Source organism: Gopherus evgoodei, unplaced genomic scaffold, assembly GCF_007399415.2.
Source record: "Gopherus evgoodei ecotype Sinaloan lineage unplaced genomic scaffold, rGopEvg1_v1.p scaffold_38_arrow_ctg1, whole genome shotgun sequence".
NCBI classification, from domain to species: Eukaryota; Metazoa; Chordata; order Testudines; family Testudinidae; genus Gopherus; species Gopherus evgoodei.
The window spans coordinates 2,882,875-2,906,314 of NW_022060059.1; the positions used below are offsets into that span (position 1 = coordinate 2,882,875).

Consider the following 23,440-nt stretch of genomic DNA (forward strand, 5'->3'; position numbering starts at 1 on the left):
ACTAGGGACACCATCCCTGCCTATCCTGGCTAATAGCCATTGATGGACCTATCCTCTATGAATTTATCTAGTTATTTTTTTAACTCTGTTAGAGTCTTGGTCTTCACAACTGTCACGGAGTGTGGGGGAGTCCGGTCCTGCACCCCTCTTCCTGGGACCCACAGTGACTCTTAGCCAGCCAGTAAAACAGAAGGTTTATTGGACAACAGGAACACAGGTTACAGCAGAGCTTGCAGGCACAGTCAGGACCCCTCCATCGAGTCCTTCTGGGCTTTCAGGGTGCTTGGATCCTAGCTAGGATACCCTGAATTCCGCCCATCCAGCCCCAAGCCCAAACTCAAACTGCTTCCCTCTTGCCACTCCCTTCCTTTGTCCCCTTCCCGGGCAAAGGTGTTGACCTTTCCCCTCCCTTACCTAGCTCAGGTTACAGGCCCTGGCATCGTCCATCCCCTAAAGTCCTCCCCTGGTCTCCCATTCCCCACACAGACAGTCCCTACTGCATCACATCTCTCCCTCCTTCGAGACTGAACTGAGCAGGGTCACTCTGCCCAGTGACCTGGGGAAGTTCAGGGCCCCCTCTCCAGGATAATGCATCCGCTGTCAGGTTGGCACTTCCCTTCACATGAACCATGTCCATGTCATAGTCCTGCAAGAGCAGGCTCCACCTCAGGAGCTTGGCGTTGGCTCCTTTCATCTGGTGCAGCCAGGTCAGGGGAGAGTGGTCGGTGTACACGGTGAAATGTTGCCCAAAGAGATATGTCTCTAGCTTCTTAAGGGCCCACACCATGGCCAGGCATTCCTTCTCGATGGCCATGTAGCTTTGTTCCCGGGGTAGCAGCTTCTTACTCAGGTACACGATGGGGTGTCTCTCCCCCTTTTCATCCTCCTGCATTAACACCGCCCCCAGTCCCGTGTCTGAGGCATCGGTGAACACCATAAAGGGTTTGTCAAAATCTGGGTTTGCCAGAACTGGGCCACTAGCCAGAGCCTCCTTCAGCGCCCGGAAAGCCTCCTGGCACTGCTCAGTCCAGATCACCTTGTCTGGCTTCCCCTTTTTGCACAGTTCAGTGATGGGGCCGGCTATGGCACTAAAGTGGGGCACGAACCTTCGATAGTACCCCGCCATCCCAGTAAAGGCCTGGACCTGCTTTTTGGTTTGGGGAGCAGGCCAGTCTCTGATCACCTCCACCTTGGCTGGTTCCGGCTTCAGGCAGCCGTTCCCCACCCGATGGCCCAGGTACAATACTTCAGCCATCCCCACCTTGCACTTCTCAACCTTTACTGTTAACCCAGCCTTTCGGAGTCGGTCCAGGACTTGTTTAACCTGGGACATGTGGTCCTCCCAGGTCTGGCTGAAGACGCAGTTGTCATCAATATACGCCACAGCAAAACTCTCCATCCCCCGCAGTAGCTGATCCACCAGGCGCTGGAAGGTGGCCGGCGCTCCCTTGAGGCCGAAGGGCAGGGTCAGAAACTCATAGAGCCCCAGAGGGGTGATAAAGGCCGATTTCAGCCTGGCATCTGCGTCCAGCAGCACTTGCCAGTAGCCTTTGCTAAGATCCATAGTGGTGAGGTACCAAGCACCTCCCAGCTTGTCTAGGAGCTCGTCAGGCCTGGGCATAGGGCAGGCATCAGATACGGTGATGGCATTGAGCTTTTGATAGTCCACACAGAACTGGATTGACCCATCCTTCTTGGGGACCAGCACCACTGGCGAGGCCCAAGGGCTGGAAGACGGCTGGATCACCCCCAAAGCCAGCATGTCCCTGACCTCTCTTTCAAGATCCTGGGCAGTTTTACCAGTGACCCGAAAAGGGGAGCATCTTATAGGGGGATGTGACCCGGTCTCCACCTGGTGGACAGTCAAATTAGTGCATCCAGGCTGGTTGGAAAACAGCTGTCGGTATAGATGCAGCACCCCCCTGATCTCAGCGTGCTGGTCCGGGGTCAGTTGATCAGAGAGGGGAATCGCCTCCAGGGGGGAAACCAGCTTTTGTCCCAGGGAATAGATCTACTAAGGGGTCATCTCCCCGCCCCCCCCCCCCCCCAATGTCCACACACGGCCAACACCACATTCCCCCTGTCATAGTATGGTTTCATCATGTTCACATGGTACACCCGACGGTGATGTGCCCGGTTTGACAGCTCCACCACATAGTTTACCTCATTCAGTTGCTTGATAACCTTGAAGGGCCCTTCCCAGGCGGCCTGGAGTTTGTTTCTCCTCATGGGGATGAGAACCATCACCTGATCCCCGGTGGCGAAGGCACGGGCTCGTGCCGTGCGGTCATACCAGACCTTCTGCCTCCTCTGGGCTCAGGCCAGATTCTCCCTGGCCAGGCCCATGAGCTCGGCCAGTCTTTCCCGGAAGGTCAGGACATACTCCACCACTGACTCTCCCTCGGGAGCAGCCTTCCCCTCCCATTCGTCCCTCATCAGGTCTAGGGGCCCCCTTACCCGCCTTCCATACAACAGTTCGAAAGGTGAAAACCCGGTAGATTCCTGGGGTACCTCCCTGTACGCGAACAGCAGGTGAGGTAAGTACTTGTCCCAGTCCTGCGGGTGCTGGTTCATAAATGTTTTTAGCATCATCTTCAGCGTCCCGCTGAACCTTTCTACCAGCCCGTTGGACTGGGGGTGATACGCTGAGGCCCAGTTGTGCTGGACCCCACATTTCTGCCAAAGGACCGGAGCAGGGCCGACATGAAGTTGGACCCCTGGTCCGTTAAGACCTCCTTGGGGAACCCTACCCGGCTGAAAATTGTCAGCAGCGCATCTGCCACTGTGTCTGCTTCAATAGAGGACAAGGCCATCGCCTCGGGGTAGCGAGTGGCAAAATCCACCACCACCAGGATGTATTTCTTCCCTGACCGGGTCGTCTTGCTGAGGGGTTCCACTATGTCCATGGCCACCTTCTGGAAAGGTTCTTCTATGATGGGTAAAGGCCTCAAAGCCGCTTTCCCCTTGTCCCGGGCCTTCCCCACCCTCTGGCAGGGGTCACAGGATTGGCAGTACTGTTGGACATGGGTAAAGACCCCAGGCCAGTAAAAGTTCTGTAGCAGCCTCTGCCTGGTGCGCCGGATTCCCTGGTGCCCTGCGAGAGGGATGTCATGGGCCAGGTACAACAGCTTGTGACGGAACTTCTGGGGAACCACCAGCTGCCTCCTGATCCCCCATGACTCTACTTCCCCTGGGGGAGCCCATTCTCGGTACAGGAACCCCTTCTCCCACAGGAACCTCTCCTTGCAACCTCTCCTCATGGTCTGTACCGCACTAAGGTCAGCCCGGTCCCTGCGCTTCCGCAAGGAGGGATCTTTCTGCAACTCGGCCTGGAACTCAGCAGCTGGGACAGGGATGGGGACCGGCTCTCTCTTGCTGGCTGGGTCTGAGGCCGCAGCCTCTCTGAACCGTGCCCCTGGGCGTTCCCCGCTCCCTGGGTTAGGGTCCTGCACCTCGGGTCGAGTACCTTCCCTGTTGTCGGGGTGCAGTGCCCTTTGCCGACTCTGACTACGAGTCACAACCAGGGCACTCTGGGTGTTACTAGGCCAGTCCTCGAGGTCCCCTCCCATTAACACGTCCGTGGGCAAATATTGGTGTACCCCCACATCCTTGGGGCCCTCCTTCGCCCCCCATTTCAGGTGTAGCCTTGCCACAGGTACCTTGAATGGGGTCCCGCCCACGCCCATCAGGGTCAGGTAGGTGTTGGGCACCATCTGATTTGAGGCCACCACCTCGGGCCAGGCCAGCGTCACCTCTGCACCCGTGTCCCAGTACCCAGTGACCTTCCTCCCATCTACTTAAAGGGAAACAATGCACTCTTTCCGGAGGGGCAGCCCCGGCCCACCCGGTAAACCAAAAACCCGGAGCCTGGAGCATCCACAGGTGGTATGTTGCCAGCCCCCCTTTCCTGGGAATGTAGCCCCTCCTCCCATTAGGTTTTTACCCAGTCCACCCTCTGCAGGTTGGGTCTGCTTGGTCTGTCCCTGAGCTTGGGGCACTGGGCCCGTATGTGACCTCGTTGGCCACAGCGATAGCAGCCCATGTCTCGTGGGTCCCCTTGAGTGGGTCGGAGGGACCTGACGGCTCGATGTTCCCCTTTTGGGGGAGTTCTCCATAGGCCCCCTTTGGGAGGTCCCATGATGACTCTCTCTCTGCGTTGAGGCAGGCCTGCTCCTTTGAGACTCCTCCCTGCCATCCCCTGCCTGACTGTCCACAAATTGGTCGGCCAGCTGGCCTGCATGCTGCGGGTTCTCCGGCTTCTGGTCCATCAACCACAGCCTCAGGTTGGACGGGCACTGCTCGTACAGGTGCTCCAGTATGAATAGGTCAAGCAGGTCCTCTTTAGTTTGGGCCCCAGCTGTCCACTTGCGGGCATACCCCTGCGCCCGGTTGACCAGTTGTAGGTATGTGACCTCACCGGTTTTAGGCTGGCTCCGGAACTTTTTCCGGTACATCTCAGGAGTCAGCCCAAACTCGCGGAGCAGGGCCGGTTTGAACAGTTCGTAGTCCCCTGCCTCCGCCCCTTTCAGTCGGCTGTACACCTCCACGGCTGTGGAGTCCAGTAAGGGGGTGAGAATTGCGATCCTGTCTGCAGGGTCAACCCTGTGCAGCTCGCAGGCATTCTCAAAGGCCGTCAGGAAGGTATCTATGTCCTCCCCCTCCTTATGCCGGGGCAGCAAGTGCTTATCAAAGCTCTTTGTAGGCTTGGGTCCCCCCTCACTCACCGCAGCCGGGGCCTCACTTCTCCTCAGCTGGGCCAGGTCCAGCTCATGTTTACGCTGTTTCTCCTTCTCCTCCCGCTCATGTTTACGCTGGTTCTACTTCTCCTCCCGCTCATGCTGGCGCTGGTTCTTCTTCTCCTCCCACTCACGCTGGTGCTGGTTCTCCTCATGTTTACGCTGGTTCGCCTTCTCCTCCAGCTCTTGCCTCTTTAACTCGAGCTCCTCCCATTTCAGCTCCCTTTCATATTCCAGCCGCATCCGCTCCATGGATGCCGAGCGTTGCCAGGAGGATCCCCTGCTGGGGGGTGAGCTTCGCCGGGAGGATCCCCTGCTGGCCAGGGGTGTCACGGTGCCCTCGGTATACACTGGACTCCTCCCCACCCTTCCCCTAGGCCTAGGAAGGGGGGTCTCGGGAAGCCCTCGTCCGCTGGCTGACCACTCCCAGTGGAAACAGACACTGGTGCCTGCGCTGCATCTGCCCGGCTGCTTCCCTCAGAGACAGGGCTCCGTTCATTCATGCGGTCTCCCTGCTCCAGCTGGGCAATCAGCTGGTCCTTGGTGCGTCTCCCCGGGCGCAGCCCCCTCTGCTTGCATAGCTCCAGCAGGTCGTACTTGCGCCGCTTGGCATACATCTTCCTGCTGGCCACTCACAGGCCGTGGTGCTCGCCGCTCGCCACGGTTTCCAGGGGGACCCCTAGTGCACCAGCCCTTCGTGAGGTCACCACCTCTCTGCCAGGGTCGAGCTGCAGACTCCTCCGCCCCTGGGACCGCTCGCTGCAATCCCCCGGGGGACCCTGTTACTGCAAAGTCCTTCTCACTGGGCACACACTCCCAGGGGTTAACCACCCCTTTGTTTTACTGCTTCCCAGTCACTTACTGCAGGAAGCGCCGTCCATGGGGTGCAATATCTCCCGCCGCTGCCACCAGTTGTCACAGAGTTTGGGGGAGTCCGGTCCTGCACCCCTCTTCCTGGGACCCACAGTGACTCTTAGCCAGCCAGTAAAACAGAAGGTTTATTGGACAACAGGAACACAGGTTACAGCAGAGGTTGCAGGCACAGTCAAGACCCCTCCATCGAGTCCTTCTAGGCTTTCAGGGTGCTTGGATCCTAGCTAGGATACCCTGAATTCCGCCCATCCAGCCCCAAGCCCAAACTCAAACTGCTTCCCTCTTGCCACTCCCTTCCTTTGTCCCCTTCCCGGGCAAAGGTGTTGACCTTTCCCCTCCCTTACCTAGCTCAGGTTACAGGCCCTGGCATCGTCCATCCCCTAAAGTCCTCCCCTGGTCTCCCACTCCCCACACAGACAGTCCCTACTGCACCACAACAACATCCTCTGGCAAAGAGTTCCACAGATTGACTGTGCATTGTGTGAAAAAAAGACTTCCTTTTCTTTTAAACCTGCTGCCTATTAATTCCATTGGGTGATCCCTAGTTCTTGTGTTACAAGAAGGCATACATAGCACTTCCTTATTTACTTTCTCTACACCAGTCATGATTTTTTGACTGATGCTGCACATTGAGTGGATGTTTTCAGAGAACTATCCACAATGACTCCAAGATCTCTTTCTTGAGTGGTGGTAACTAATATAGACCCCATCATTTTATATATATAGTTGGGATTATGTTTTCCAACATGCATTACTTTGCATTTATCAACATTAAATTTCATCTGCCATTTTGTTGTCCAGTCACCCAGTTTTGAGAGATCCTTTTGTAGCTTTTGGGATGTAACTGTCTTGAGTAGTTTTGTATTATCTGCAAATTTTGCCACTTCACTGTTTATCCTTTTTTCCAGATCATTTATAAAAATGTTGAATAGGACTGGTCCCAATACATACCTCTGGGGGACACCACTATTTACCTCTCTCCATTCTGAAACCTGACCATTTATTCCTATCCTTTGTTTCCTATCTTTTAACCAGTTACCAATCCATGAGATTCCCTCTTATCCCATGGCTGCTTACTTTGCCTTAGAGCCTTTGGTGATGGACCTTGTTAAAGGCTTTCTGAAAATCTAAGTACATTATATCTACTGCACTCCCCCTGTCTGCATGCTTGTTGACCCCCTCAGAGAATTCTAGTAGATTGGTGAGGCATGATTTCCCTTTACAAAAATGCATGTTGACTCTTCCCCAACATATTATGTTCATCTATACGTCTGACAATATTGTTCTTTACTATCGTTTCAACCAGTTTGCCCAGTACTGAAGTCAGTCTTACTGGCCTGTAATTGCTGGGATCACCTTTGGAACGCTTTTTAAAAATTGGCATCATATTAGCTGAACAGCAGAATTCCAGTCATTTGGTACAGAAGCTGATTTAAATGACAGGTTACAGACTACCAGTTAGTAGTTCTGCAATTTCACATGTGAGTTCCTTCAGAACTCTTGGGTGATACCATCTGGTCCTGGTGACTTATTACTGTTTAAATTTATCAATTTGTTCCAAAATTTCCTCTAATGACACCTTAATCTGGAACAGTTCCTCAGATTTGTCACTTAAAAAGAATGACTCAGATTTGTGAATCTCCTTCACATCTTCTGCCATGAGCTCTTGAGTGCATCCTCGTCCTTGAGTGATCCTTTAGCATCTTGATCATCCAGTGGCCCCACTGGTTGGCTTCCTGCTTCTGTTGTACTTTAAAAAAAATTGCTATTACTTTTTGAGTCTTTGGTGAGCTGTTCTTCAAATTCTTGTTTGTCCTTCCTAATGCTCCTTTCTATTTTCCAAAAATATGTTTCAGTAACCACAAATACAGGTTCTTCAAGGGTACCGACTCAAGCTCATTGTTCTACATAAGTGGCTGTGAGAAGATACATTAGTTATGTGTACCTCCTGATCTCACAATTTAGAAGTGTGTGAAAGAGCATCTCTCCGGATTACAGCATTCCAGATATTATGCTCACAGGTTTCTATGGAGAGTTTTCCTTGTGAAGGATAGAAGGGCCAGTTAAGCTATTGCTAAACTCTCCAAACCCTTAGATTTGGAAAAAAAACAGCATTTAGGAGAGATTTCTTCCAAACAATTGGCCTTGGGAGAAAAATGTTAAAATGTGACAGTAGACTTTCAGGATCTGTTTAAAGTTTATCTAAATATGCTTTTATTTCATACATCACTTATTCAAGTTTTATCTTGTTGGGCTTAATATAAATATATCAAACATTGACATAGCTGCCTAGAAAAGTGAGGCATGAAGTTGTACTCCCCGGAATTCTTTATTGCACCTGTTGTATATGCATGAGGTGCTTTCTCAGATAAGGAAACTGGTACTGTTCACCATTCTGAAGCAGCGTATCATACAGTCTAACCTGATCAGTTTGCAAGTTTTCTGGCTGCCTCTTTCTTGTATCTGATGAGAAAGCATGTTCTATAGGTTCATCTTTTGTCCCAACCTATAGCCATTCTGTCTGCCACTGGTTTATTCCAAATCACTCATTTGTAACTAGAGGTGCACCTGTCTATCACTCAACAGACTAAGACTCTACCTGTGAACCTTACAAAATGTCCTGGAATTTTTTATAAGAGGCTTTTTTTTTACTGTAAAGCTCCTTTTCAAATATCACTTGTAATTAAAAGTCCATTATGGTTTAAATACTCTCAACTCCACTGAAAGAAAAACGAAATATGGCTCAACTGCACTATTAAGCAGAACATTCCCGCTTTCAGATATTGTTTGCTTCTGTTACAATACATTGGTGTTCAATGCTGCAATTTCAAAACATACACTGAATCCACTGTTTATATAAAAATCACAGTAAAAAATTTAATTTTCACATTCGTTTAGGTGCTGTCCCTCCCAATATAGCTTTGTTCTCAGATTGTTTTTTTTTGGTTCACTTTGTTTTAACTTAAAAAAGCCAGAAAAATGAGCACATCTTAATATTTGTAGTGAACATCTGACTATGGGTAAGCCTACACTACCCACTGGATCGGCAGGTAGTGATCGATCTATCGGGGATCAATTTATCGCGTCTAGTGTAGACACGATAAATCGATCCCCGATCGCTCTGCTGTCGACTCCGGAACTCCACCGCGGCAAGAGGCGGAAGCAGAGTTGGCAGGGGAGCGGCAGCAATCGACTCACCGCCGTCCTCACAGCCAGGTAAATCGACCTAACATACGCCGACTTCAGCTGCGCGAATAGCGTAGCTGAAGTTGCATATCTTAGGTCAACACCCCTCCCCAGTGTAGACCTAGCCTATGTCAGTAGTTAGAAGTTTGCTCCTGTGATAACAAACTGTCAAAATTGCTTCATTTCAATAATGCATAACAGATAGATTACATGTCTTGTTATAATTTCAGCAACATTCAGACAATTTAGTACAAAGATGGAAGCCAGGTTTACATAGCTGCAGCCCTGAATGTAGTCATGTCCCCAGAAGAATGACTCCTCTGGGATAAAGATAACATGATGTGCTATCAGAGCATTCAGCCTCCTAACCGACCTTGCAGAGTTGGCTGTCTCCCTCACTAAAGAGAAAGAGCCTGTTGGTTTTGTTGGGCAGGGCTAAGTAAATAGAGCATATGGGGGCCTTACCTCTTCTGTTTGACTGTGATGCCTTTCTCCTGTAGGGCCTTCTCATTGGCCATATGCAGAAGCTGGATCTCCTTCCGGGAAAAAAGCCGTATGGCAAACGCTTTCTCCAGCAGCTTCTCAGGAGACACTGACTTAGCAATGTCCCTAACGAAAGCTCGAATGTCTTGCTGCACATTGTCCGACTCTATGGGCTGTCCAGCTCTCACTTTGTGGAAGACTTTGAGAAGGGCTAGTGCAATCCGATAGAGCACCTTGTAGCCCTCCACTAGGAACACATCGAAGACCCGAGCAACATACACCAAGGGCAGCTCTCCAAAGAGCCACCGCTGCCAGTCAGAGTACACCTCCAGCACGTCCTCAGATACTGCCACCATCAGTTTGTGTGCTGCCTGGCAGTACTTGTTAACCAGGTCACCAAAGGTCATACAGGAGGACTCAAACGCCAGGAATGTCTGGTCAATGAGTCGCTTGGATGGGTCATTGCAAGCAAGGATGCGACAAACCATCTCAAAGCACTCTGCCTCATCCCTGCTGTAGTGGAGGAGCAGAGCCACCACAGAAGGCAGCGCTGGGCAGAATGATATGTCAGGGAACTGATTTGCAATGCAGCAGATTATCTTCCTGACTGCCCCAATGCCCTCGGCATTCAAACAGTAATTGGGAACCAGACTGTTATCCACAAACTCTGGCAATGGCAAGGTGCCAGCGTTACGCTTGCCAATGATTTTCCCAACAATATCCCGGTACACGTTTGCATCTGGTGTCACTGTGCGGCATGGGATGTTGCCAATTAGCTTCAGATATACTTTGGCTCTCAAGGAGTGATTCTTGGCCCAACAGCCCTGTCGGGCAAGCTGTTTGAACTCCTGGAAATCTGTGCAGATTAGCTCCTTTGAGTCCTGCATCTGGATTGCAGCATCCATTTTGTCCCAATCCACAAAGTGGCTATATTCATCCATGACTGCAGAGAATGTTTTTGCAGAAAGACAGAAGAGTAAAGACCTTAATCAGGCATTAAGGGATTCGTACTTTTTCCTGGAAGAGAAAGAAAAGAATGTTTAGCGGTTTCTCGTGACAGACCATTTCCCATCCTCTTCAGGGCAAAGAAATTCAGGTTGCTCTGTGTTGCTATGAAGATGTTCCCCACTGCAAGCAAGTTCCCAGATGCAGATTTTTGTTTGAAATATTTAATCCCATTTTCAAACCACAGCATGTTCTTAATCCACATTTAACTGGTACATTCAAAAATCAGCCCAGTGTAGATTCTGAACACATTCCAATGTGCAGTTCCCCTAGTACAGCTGTTCTGGCTAGAGACTTCTCTGCACATTTGCACAAGCTCAAGTTACGGTTGCATTAACTGTGTAAAGAAGAAGATGCTACCATCCTACTGATTCAAAGGCAGCCATTGTGAGGTGTTGTCTAATACCAGCCTCTCCCCCTTGGTTTTTAGTGGAAGGTGAAGGTTACCTGGACTGTAAGCATTTAGTGTAATGCACTGGCCTGTGGGTTCATGAGCTTTCATACATACACTTGTATGATCAACTCACACTCTAGTGGCAGTCCCACAAAGAGATGACCTATTATAAGCATCAGAAGAGCTCCTTTAAAAACACAGATCTTTGCCACATGAGCTAGAGCTGTGCGATCAGAGTTCTAGGCTCCAACTCCTCAGGGAGGGCACATATGCATGAGTTATCTAGTAATTACAATTGTGGCCTAAAGCAACTGGATTTGTTACGTTTCAGAGTAGCAGCCGTGTTAGTTTGTATCTGCAAAAAGAACAGGAGTACTTGTGGCACCTTAGAGACTAACATTTATTTGAGCATAAGCTTTCGTGGGTTACAGCCCACTTCATCAGATGCACAGAAGGGAACATTCTATTGTTACATTCGCCAGGGACAGTCATGTTACCTCTTCATAGTAAAGCATGATGTACAGCTATGATGCTACACAGCAATGTTAATAAATAAGAGTAAAGATTATCAGTGTTCCAGAAAACAAACGACTCCCCTCTCCATAAATTAGAGTGTTTTAGAAAATTAACATTTACAGACAAGTTCACTCTCAACAATAAGTTGCATTAAAAATATTTTGAAATGCCTAAGCTATATACCTTGCCCATGAAAGCTATTCTTTCCCCCATTAAAGGGAAGCAAAAACCTTTCCCTACTCAAGGCAAACATGTTTACAAATACACAATCAGTGCTAGCTAGTACAACAATAACTCTGATCCAAATAGCTCTAGATCCTACTTGAATATTCATCTGGATATCTTGGAACCACGTCAACTTTTAAAAGAAAGAAGTTATGTTTGAAAGAGCAGTACGGTAAAAACAAGTAAAAGCATCTTTAAAAGATTCTTAGTAAAGGTTTAGTTTAAATCTGCTTTCTCATTTTGAAATCTGCTTCTGCTTTTTGTATTAAAAATATCAATTTTGGGAGGAAAAAAAAGACACTGCTTAAGAGCGTGGATTATGCCACCCTCTGTTCTCAATCCCATCTTTCTGTTCTGAGACCAATTTTCAGTGCGTGGTCAAATTGGGTAGGGTCATATTCCCACCCCCATTCAAACAGGCAGAATTTCTTTCAACGTTCAGGAAGGATGAATAATACAGGTTTAAATTCTCCTGTGAATTTCTGCTTTGGGGTTTCCACCAGCTTATTCTTGGGGGACGACTATAGGATACTGGTCCATTGCAGAGTGAAGTTAGTCAGTTACTAGGGAGTTCCAGAACAAAGTAATAATACTTTGTACTTCTCTATCACCTTCCAACCAAGGACCCCAGAAAGATTTATGAATATTAATTAACAGGGTGGATTTGATTTAAATCAAATTGATTTATCAATCATGATTTAAATCACTAGTCAGGAAGACTCAATTTAATCATGGCTTTCCACATAGAAGTGCATTCTTGTTGGTTGTTATAACCTTCATACATATTCTTCACAACTCAGAGAGAGATATAGGTTTCATTTTTAGAAGGTACAATGATACATTTTTAAACAGTGATTTATCTTGAAAACTTTTCAGATTAGTTTTATAGCTATACTGTATCAGAAAATGAATGACTGGTTATTTCATTTACGAAAGGTAATTGAAGCAGCTATTTATGAAGTCATTAAGGAGGTGAACTATCTCCAATGCAACAGGTTAATCATCAATATTTGGAGGATTTTCTTGCCATGTTCTATTAGGAGAATATCCTAGACAGACATTTAAATTGTTTTATTTAACTAAAACAAAGTTACGTATTCTGGATTTTTTTCTTCAACAGCAAACATATAATATTTTAACAAAATGAGCACGTCCCATGCTTCACACATTTATCTCCAGACTTCTTCTCCTTGTTCAGATCTATACCGCCCTCAACAATCTTCTATTCATTGAACTTTTTGAAACGTTGCACTTTTAGAGCGGTAAGGGATTAACTCTGTGTACACAAATTTGCAAATGGACAATAGAGTTGAGGTCTGTTATTTCTCACCTCGATATATTATTTACTTATTTAAAAATATTTTTGATGTAAACAAGCATGTTATCTCTGGAGACACAAATCCACAGTCTGGGAACTGCAAAACTAAGTATCTCTGATGGCATCTTCTAGACTGAGCACTGAGTCCCATTGGGTAAATAGAAAAATTAACCTATATAATCTATACAGAAGCCCCTGGAACCTCATAAGATTGGGTCCCCAATCCATGAGCTATTGGAACTCATCTACAAAATTTTTCTTAAACATTACATAAATATATTGTCTCATATTATAGAATTAGAAGTATAATCCCTATTCCATGATATCTTTGAGCTATTATGTATCTTAATTAAAACTATCTTTAGGTAAGTTTTTTCCTCAAAGCATTTTATAAAAAAAAAATCTGATTTTTTTTAAATCATTGATTTTTATCCACCCTGTTAATTAACCCTCACCACATCTTTGTGAGGAAGGGAAGTATGATCCCATTTTACTGTGACCTAGACAAAGAAAGGTGACACATGGTGCTTGAGATCATTTCAGTGCAGCGCACTTTATTGCTTGATTCACTCTTCTGTCTCTTCTCTGGCACATTTATATTGTGGCAGTGCTTTGCCTTAGAGGACAACCAGGGCACAAACACATAAAATTAGTCTTAGCTGGCTATTTCCTGTCCACTTGCCTCTCTCTCCTACTTTTCATTCAGTCTTCTCTTCTGTATTATTTGCTCTGTTATTTTCCTCCCCTGGGGCCTTGCTCACTGAAGGCCTGAACCAAAACTGACTGAAGCAGGTGGGAAACTCCCACAGACTTCAGCTTTGGATTAGGCCCCAAAAGGCGGTATGTAGCTAGATGTATATAGGGGTGCCTGTGAGCACAGTCCCATGTGCTTTTCTAAAAATGTTAAGAGAGAGCTGTCTGTATTTTGAAGAATCCTTATTGAGGTTGCAGGAACAAACCATTCCAATGTGTAGAAAGAATAGTGGGGAGGGGTAGCGAAGTGGTTTGAGTATTGGCCTGTTAAACTGAGGGTTGTGAGCTCAATACTTGAGGAAGGCATTTAGGGATCTGGGGCAAAAATCTGTCTGGGGATTGGCCCTGCTTTGAGCACGGGGTTGAACTAGATGACCTCCTGAGGTCCCTTCCAACCCTGATGTTCTATGATTCTAAATACGGCAGGTGACCAGCTTGGCTTAACAGTGAAATCCTTGCTGATATTAAACACAAAAAAAGCAGCTTAAAAAAAGTGGAAGATTGGACAAATGACCAGAGAGGAGCATAAAAATATTGCTCAGGCATGCAGAAGTGAACTCAGGAAGGCCAAATCACACTTGGAGTTGCAGCTAGCAAGGGATGTTAAGAGTAACAAGAAGGGTTTCTACAGGTATGTTAGCAACAAGAAGGAGGGCAGGGAAAGTGTGGGCCCCTTACTAAATGCGGGAGGCAACCTAGTGACAGAGGATGTAAAAAAAAACTAATGTACTCAATGGTTTTTTTTTGCCTGTCTTCACGAACAAGGTTAGCTCCCAGACTACTGCACTGGGCAGCACAGTATGGGGAGAAGGTGACCAGCCCTTTGTGGAGAAAGCAGTAGTTCAGGACTATTTAGAAAAGCTGGACAAGCACAAGTCCATGGGGATGGATGCATTGCATCTGAAGGTGCTAAAGGAGCTGGAGAATGTGACTGCAGAGCCTTTATCTTTGAAAACTCACGACGATCGGGGGAGGTCCCAGATGACTGGAAAAAGGCTAATGTAGTGCCCATCTTTGAAAAAGGGAAGGAGGATTTGGGAAACTACAGGCCAGTCAGCCTCACCTCAGTCCCTGGAAAAATCATGGAGCAGGTCCTCAAGGAATCAATTCTGAAGCACTTAGAGGAGAGGAAAGTGATCAGAAACAGTCAGCATGGATTCACCAAGGGCAAGTCATGTCTGATGAACCTAATTGCCTTCTATGAGGAGATAACTGGGTCTGTGGATGAGCAGAAAGCAGTGGACATGTTATTCCTTGACTTTAGCAAAGCTTTTGATACAGTCTATCACAGTATTCTTGCCAGCAAGTTAAAGAAATATGGCCTGGATGAATGTACTATAACAGGGATCAGCAACCTTTCAGAGGTGGTGTGCTGAATCTTCATTTATTCACTCTAATTTAAGGTTGTGTGTGCCAGTCATACATTTTAACATTTTTAGAAGGTCTCTTTCTATAAGTCTATAATATATAACTAAACTGTTTAAGAAGCTTCATTTAAAATTAAATTAAAATGCAGAGCCCACCGGACTGGTGGCCAGGACCCGGGCAGTGTGAGTGCCACTGAAAATCAGCTCGCGTGCCGCCTTCAGCACCTGTGCCATAGGTTGCCTACCCCTGGACTATAAGGTGGATAGAAAGCTGGCTAGATCATCAGGTGATGAACAATGGCTCCATATCTAGTTTGTAGCTGGTTCAAGTGGAATGCCCCAAGGATCGGTCCTGGGGCCGGTTTTGTTCAATACCTTCATTAATGATCTGGAGAATGACGTGGATTGCACCCTCAGCAAGTCTGCAGATGACAATACACTGGCAGGAGTGTTAGATACGGTGGCAGGTAGGGATAGGATACAGAGGGATCTAGACAAATTAGAGGATTGGGCCAAAAGAAATCTGATGAGGCTCAACAAGGAAAAGTGCAGAGTCCTGCATTTAGGATAGAAGAATCCCATTCACTGTTATAGACTAGGGACCGAGTGGCTAGGCAGCAGGTCTGCAGAAAAGGGCCTAGGGGTTACAGTGGACGAGAAGCTGGATATGAGTCAACAGTGTGCCCTTGTTGTCAAGAAGGCTAACGGCATGTTGGGATGTATAAGTAGGAGCACTGCCAGCAGATGAAGGACATGATCATTCCCCTCTATTCAGCATTGGTGAAGCCTCATCTGGAGTAGTGTGTCCAGTTTTGGGCCCCACACTACAAGAAGGATGTGGAAAAATTGGAGAGTCCAGCAGAGAGCAACAAAAATGATTAGGGGGCTGGAACACATGACTTATGAGGAGAGGCTGAGGGAACTGGGTTTGTTTAGTCTGCAGAAGAGAAGAACGAGGGAGGATTTGATAGCTGCTTTCAACTACCTGAAAGGGGGTTCCAAAGAGGATGGATCTAGACTGTTCTCAGTGGTATCAGATGATAGAACAAGGAGTAATGGTCTCAAATTGCAGTGGGGGAGGTTTACGTTGGATATTAGGAAAAACTTTTTCACTAGGAGAATGGTGAAGCACTGGAATGGGTTACCTAGGGAGGTGGTGGAATCTCCTCCCTTAGAGGTTTCTAAGGCCCGGCTTGACAAAGCCCTGGTTGGGATGATTTAGTTGGGGATTGGTCCTGCTTTGAGCAGGGGGCTGGACTAGATGACCTCCTGAGGTCCCTTCTAACCCTGATATTCTATGATTCTATGAAATGCTGCAAGAGTAGAGAAGGGAAGTGAAGCTAGAGCCAGAAGGCTCTTGCCTGAGCTGGGGTCTTTGTACATGGACTGCTTTGACGGGTGAATGCACTAAGGGCCTGTGTGGGAGCAAGAAGAAAGTGAGAGGAAAGTAAAGAGATGATCAAAAATTGCTGCCTTGCACTTCACTGGCAAATGTGGGAGCACACTGCTGTTGTGAGCGAGGAGACAAGCAGATGGATCTAGACAACCAGATGCTTTATAAAGCAGTGAGCAAGTGACCAGGGAGCTTTGCGAACAGGGGCCGCTAAAAGGGAGTTTCGAGAGGGAGTTTGGAAGGAGAGTGGGAAAGGGGCGTTACACTTGCCATTCTTTAAAACCTTTAAACTAAACTATAATCAAAACTTCTTGATTTAAATAAAAACCCTATCATTAACCTAGGTAGCTGTGGGAGCGAATGCAGGCAGAAGCCCAGCAGCTGACGGATGGCTATCCTGTTTATTGCACTCAGTGTAGCATGTATGGATTACCTGCCCTGTGGGTGGGTGGCGCATGTGTGCATTCTGTCCAAGGAGCTCTAGCCCACAGAGACCACGTACGGGCTTTGGAGGCCAGGGTGGTGGAACTGGAGGAGCTAAGGGAGGCAGAGAGGCACGTTGATGAGACTTTCCGGGACACTGTAGATTTGTCCCACCTTTGGTCACCTGAAGGATGAAAGGCCCAGGGAAGCAGAGCAGTCAACGGGAGCAGAGGGAAACCTTCCCATAGGTGGGACCCTTCTTCCAGATGATTTTGAGGTATCCTCTCACACTGGGATTACCTCCTGGGGAGAGGGAACTCCAGTCATTAGGAAAAGGCAGGTGTTAGTAATGGGAGATTCAATCATTAGAAACATAGATAGCTAGGTTTGTGATGACTGGGAGAACGGTATGGTGACTTGCCTGCCTGGTGCGAAGGCTGTGGATCTTTTGAGGCATCTAGATAGACATGCGTACTGCTGGAGAGGAGCCGGTGGTCATGGTACATGCAGGTACCAGTGACATAGGGAAGGGTAGGAGAGACGTCCTGGAGGCCAAATTTAGGCTGCTAGGAAAGAGACTGACATCCAGGACCTCTATGGTGGCATTCTCTGAAATGCTTCCAGTTCCATGTGCAGGGTCAGGTAGGCAGGCAGCACTTCAGAGCCTCAATGCATGGATGAGATGATGGCGTAGAGAGGAGGGTTTTAGATTTATTAGGAACTGGGGAAACTTTTGGGATGGGGGAGACTATACAGGAAGAATGGGCTCCACCTAAATGAAAAGTGGATCCAGATTGCTGGCATTTAAACATTTAAAAGGTCGCAGAGCAGTTTTTAAACTAAGAGATGGGGAAAAGCTGACTGCTGCAGAGGAGCATGTGGATCGGACAGAGACTTCACTTAGAGGAGAGTCTATTGCTAGAGATTCTCTAGGATTTAGTCAGGAGCAGAGGATGGAAAAGGATAAAGTATGGGCCAGATCAGATGAGAAACATTCACATAAAAAAGAATCTGACACATCAGAGAAGGGCAGATAAATAAACAGTGACAAGTTTTTAAAGTACTTGTACACAAATGCTAGAAGTGTAAATAAGATGGGTGTACTCCTCGTGTTAAAGGAAGATATTGACATAATAGACACCACAGAAACCTGGTGGAGTGAGGACAATCAATGGGATACAATCATTTTGGGGTACAAAATACATCGGAAGGACAGAACAGGTCATGCGGCAGGGTGGGGGGAGTAGAACTATATGTGAAAGAAAATATAGAATCAAATGAAGTAAAAAATCTTAAATGAATCTACATGTTCCATATAATCTCTATGGATAATAATTCCATGCTCTAATAATATAACTGTAGAGATCTATTATCAACTAACTGACCAAGACAGTGATAGTGACAATGAAATGCTGAGAGAGATTAGAGAGGCTATCAAAATAAAGAACTCAATAATAGCAGGGGATTTCAATTATCCCCATATTGACTGGGTACATATCAACTCAGGACGAAATGCAGACACAAAATTTAAAAAAATTTTAAGGGAGAAAGTAGTCAAGGACATAGAGGTCAATGGTAATTGGGACAAATTGCAACACGGATTTAGTAAGGGTAGATCGTGTCAAACCAATCTGATCTCCTTCTTTGAGAAGGTGACGGATTACTTAGATAAAGGAAATGCGGTAGATATAATTTATCTAGATTTCAGTAAGGCGTTCGACACGGTTCCGCACGGGGAACTGTTAGTCATATTGGAAAAGATGGGAATGAATATGAAAATTGTATGTTGGATAAGGAACTGGTTAAAGGGGAGACTCCAGAGGGTCGTATTGAAAGGTGAATTGTCAGGCTGGAAGGAGGTCACTAGTGGAGTCCCTCAAGGATCTGTTTTGGGACCGATCTTATTTAACCTTTTTATTACTGACCTTGGCACAAAGAGCGGGAATGTGCTAATAAAGTTTGCGGATGACACGAAGCTGGGGGGTATTGCTAACACGGAGAAGGACAGGGATACTATTCAGGAAGATCTGAACCACCTTGTAAACTGGAGTAATAGAAATAGGATGAAATACAATAGTGAAAAGTGCAAGGTTATGCATTTAGGAATTAATAATAAGAATTTTGGATATATGTTGGGGGCGCATCAGTTGGAAGCGATGGAGGAGGAGAAGGACCTTGGGGTACTGGTTGATAGCAGGATGACTATTAGTCGCCAATGTGATACGGCTGTTAAAAAAGCAAATGCGATTTTGGGATGCATCAGGCGGGGTATTTCCTGCAAGGATAAGGAAGTGTTAGTACCGTTATACAAGGTGTTGGTGAGACCCCATCTGGAATACTGTGTGCAGTTCTGGTGTCCCATGTTCAAGAAGGATGAATTCAAACTGGAACAGGTTCAGAGACGGGCTACAAGGATGATCCGAGGAATGGAAAAACTGCCTTATGAAAGGAGACTCAAAGAGCTTGGCTTGTTTAGCCTGGCCAAAAGAAGGCTGCGGGGGGATATGCTTGCTCTATATAAATATATTAGGGGGGTTAACGTTAGGGAGGGAGAGGAATTATTTAAGTTTAGTACTAATGTAGGCACAAGGACGAATGGGTATAAACTGGATATTAGGAAGTTTAGACTTGAAATTAGACGAAGGTTTCTAACCATTAGGGGAGTGAAGTTCTGGAACAGCCTTCCGAGGGAAGTAGTGGGGGCAAAAGACTTTCCTGGCTTTAAGACAAAGCTTGATAAGTATATGGAGGGATGTTATGATAGGATTGTTAATTTGGGCAATTGATCTTGGATTACCACCAGATAGGTCTGCTCAATGGTCTGCGGGGAGATGTTGGATGGAATGGGAACTGAGTTACTGCAGAGAATTCCTTCTTGGGTGCTGGCTGGTGACTCTTGCCCACATGCTCAGGGTTTAGCTGACCGCCATATTTGGGGTCGGGAAGGAATTTTCCTCCAGGGCGGATTGGCAGGGGCCCTGGAGGTTTTTCGCCTTCCCCTGCAGCGTGGGGCACGGGTCGCTTGCTGGTGGTTTCTCTGCAGCTTGAGGTCTTCAAACCAATTTTGAGGATTTCAATAACTCTGTCCTGGGTTAGGGGTTGTTATAAAATTGGATGGGTGGGGTTCTGTGGCCTGCCTTGTGCAGGAGGTCAGACTAGATGATCAGATTGGTCCCTTCTGACCTATGAGTCTATGACTGCTTCTTGGAGCAGCTGGTACGGGAACCCACAAGGGGAGAGGCAATTCTCAATTTAGTCCTGAGTGGTGCACAGGATCTGGTCCAAGAGGTAACTAATTATACCAGGACTGCTTGGAAATAGCAACCGTAATATAACAACATTTAACATTCCTGTGGTGGGAAGAACACCTCAATAGCCCAACACTGTGGCATTTCAGAAAGGGAAATTATGCAAAAATGAGGAGGTTAGTTAAACAGAAATTAAAAGGTACAGTAACTAGAGTGAAATCCCTGCAAGCTGCATGGACACCTTTCAAAAACACCGTAATAGAGGCCTAACTTAAATGTATACCCCAAATTAAAAAACACAGTAAAAGAACTATAAAAGAGCCACCGTGGCTTAACAACAATGTAAAAGAAGCAGTGAGAGATAAAAGTGGAAGTCAAATCCTAGTGAGGTAAATAGAAAAGAGCATAAACTCTGCCAAATTAAGTGTAAGAATGTAATAAGAAAAGCCAAAAAGGAGTTTGAAGAATAGCTAGCCAAAAACTCAAAAAGTAATAACAAAATGTTTTTTAAGTACATCAGAAGCAGGAAGCCTGCTAAACAACTAGTGGGGCCCCTGGATGACCAAGATAAAAAAGGAGCACTTAAAGACGGTAAAGTAATTGCGGAGAAACTAACTGAATTCTTTGTTTTAGTCTTCACAGCTGAGGATGTTAGGGAGATTTCCAAACCTGAGCCGTCCTTTGTAGGTGACAGATCTGAGGAATTGTCACAGATTTGAAGTATCACTTGAGGAAGTTTTGGAATTAACCGATAAACTTAACAGTAACAAGTCACTGGGACAAGATGGCATTCACCCAAGAGTTCTGAAAGAACTCAAATGTGAAATTGCAGAACTATTAACTATGGTTTGTAACCTGTCCTTTAAATCAGCTTCTGTACCCAACGACTGGACGATAGCTAATGTAATGCCAATATTTTAAAAGGGCTCTAGAGGTGATCCCAGCAATTACAGACCAGTAAGTCTAACGTCAGTACCGGGCAAATTAGTTGAAATAATAGTAAAGAATAAAATTGTCAGACACATAGAAGAACATAAATTGTTGGGCAAAAGTCAACATGGCTTCTGTAAAGGGAAATCATGTCTTACTAATCTAGCAGAATTACAGAAAAGGGTCAAACACACACGTGGACAAGGGGGATCCAGTGGACATAGTGTACTTAGATTTCCAGAAAGCCTCTGATAAGATCCTTCACCAAAGGCTCTTATGTAAATTAAGTTGTCATGGGATAAGAGGGAAGATTCGTTCATGGATTGAGAACTGGTTAAAAGACAGGGAACAAAGGGCAGGAATTAATGGTAAATTCTCAGAGAGAAGAGGTGTAACTAGTGGTGTTCCCCAAGAGTCAGTCCTAGGACCAATCCTATTCAACTTATTCAGAAATGATCTGGAGAAAAGGGTAAACAGTGAGGTAACAAAGTTTGCAAATGATACTAAATTGCTCAAGATAGTTAATACCAAAGCAGACTGTGAAGAACTTCAAAAAGATCTCACAAAACTACATGATTGGGGAACAAAATGGCAAATGAAATTTAATGTGGATAAATGTAAAGTAATGCACATTGGAAAAAATACCCCCAACTATACATACAATATGATGGGACCTAATTTAGCTACAACTTATCAGGAAAGAGATCTTGGAGTCATCATGGATAGTTCTCTGAAGACGCCCACGCAGTGTGCAGCGGCGGTCAAATAAGCAAAGAGGATGTTAGGAATCATTAAAAAAGGGATAAAGAATAAGACGGAGAATATCTTATTGCCCTTATATAAATCCATGGTCCACCCACATCCTGAATACTGCATACAGATGTGGTCTCTTCATCTCAAAAAAGATATACTGGCATTATAAAAGGTTCAGAGCCGGGCAACTAAAATGATTAGGGGTTTGGAATGGGTACCATATGAGGAGAGATTAAAGAGGCTAGGACTTTTCAGCTTGGAAAAGAGGAGACTAAGGGGGGATATGATAGAGGTATATAAAACCATGAGTGGTGCGGAGAAAGTGAATAAGGAAAAGTTATCTACTTGTTCCCATAATATAAGAACTAGAGGCCACCAAATGAAATTAATGGGAATAATAAAATAATAACAATAAAAGGAAGTTCTTCTTCGCACAGTGCACAGTCAACCTGTGGAACTCCTTGCTTGAGGAGGTTGTGAAGGCTACGACTATACAGTGTTTAAAAGAGAACTAGATAAACTCATGGCGGTTAAGTCCATTAATGGCTATTAGACAGGATGGGTAAGGAATGGTGTCCCTAGCCTCTCTCTGTCAGACTGTAGAGATGGATGGTAGGAGAGAGATCACTTGATCATTACCTGTTTGGTTCACTCGCTCTGGGGCACCTGGCATTGGCCATTGTCGGTAAACAGGATAGTGGGCTGCATGGACCTTTGGTCTGACCCAGTATGGCCATTCTTATCTTACAGCAGGCGTGGGCAAACTCTTTGGCCAAGGGCCACATCTGGGTGGGGGAAATTGCATGCAAGACCATGAATGTAGGGTTGGAGCAGAGTGTTGGGGTGCGGGAGGGAGTGCGGGGTTGTGGTGTGCAGAAAGGGGCTCAGGGCAAGGGGTTGGGGCAGAGGAGTGATGCGTGGTGTACAAGGGGCTCAGAGCAGGGGGTCGAGATGCAGGAGGGGTGTGCAGAGTGCAGGAGGGGGTTCAAGGCAGGGGCTTGGGGGCAGGAGGGGTGTGTCAGGGCACTCACGGCCGGGGGTTTGGGGCTCAGGGCAGAGGGTTGAGGTGCAGGAAGGGTGCAGCAGAAGGCTCAGGACAGGGGGTTGAGGTGCAGGAAGGGTGCAGCAGGGGCCTCAGGACAGGGGGTTGAGGTGCGTGGTGCAGGAGGAGTTCGGGGTGTGGGCTCTGGCCCAGTGCCACTTACCTTGAGTGGCTCCAGAGTGGCAGCGGCGCGCAGCAGGGCTTAGGCAGGCTCCCTGGGGAAGTAGGGGTGAGGGGCAGAGGGTCCGCATGCTGCCCTCGCCTGCAGATACCTCCCCTGACGCTCCCATTGGCAGCGGTTCCCTGTTCCCGGCCAATGGGAGCTGCAGAGGGCGGTGCCTGCAGGTGAGGGCAGTATGTGGAGCCCTCTGCCCCCACTCGCTGCAGAGACATGATACCGGCTACTTTCAGGAGTGGCGCAGGGCCTGCAGCACCATGGGGAGTGGCAATCCCACGGGCTGGATCCAAAGGCCTGACAGGCCAGAACCAGCCTGCAGGCTGTAGTTTGCCCAACCTGGATCTAGAGTCACAGACATTTACCTGCTCCTTGTAAATTCCTGGTGGTTCTTCTTCCATCCTACGAATGTAGTGTGGTGACATTCCTAGGTTGGGAAACTCTGGGCAGAGCCCTGATGGCAAAAGAGTCCCAATCAGATCATTGCTAAGGAGGCTTTTCCAGGAAGGATAACACGTTTGAACAAAACCATCAATCTGTAGGTGATTAACATTAGCAAAGGGTTGTAACATTGTCAAGGCTGTCCAAAGCGTGCCAGCTCACAGATTGCCTGCAAAGCC

The 23,440-nt window shown here is 46.9% G+C and overlaps 1 protein-coding gene across 7 annotated transcripts in view; it reads right to left on the reverse strand.

The window, feature by feature from the left end:
- TBC1D24 (TBC1 domain family member 24) overlaps positions 1-23,440 on the reverse strand; it is a 110,249-nt gene that overhangs the window by 61,910 nt on the left and 24,899 nt on the right. For all 7 annotated transcript variants that reach the window (XR_003998167.1, XR_003998166.1, XR_003998165.1 and 4 more), the window contains exon 2: positions 9,261-10,295. Coding sequence is in view for 3 of the 7 variants with exons in the window: in XM_030545578.1 (XP_030401438.1) it covers positions 9,261-10,219 (959 nt within the window). In the remaining 4 variants the exon portion in view is untranslated. The remainder of the gene's footprint in view (positions 1-9,260; positions 10,296-23,440) is intronic.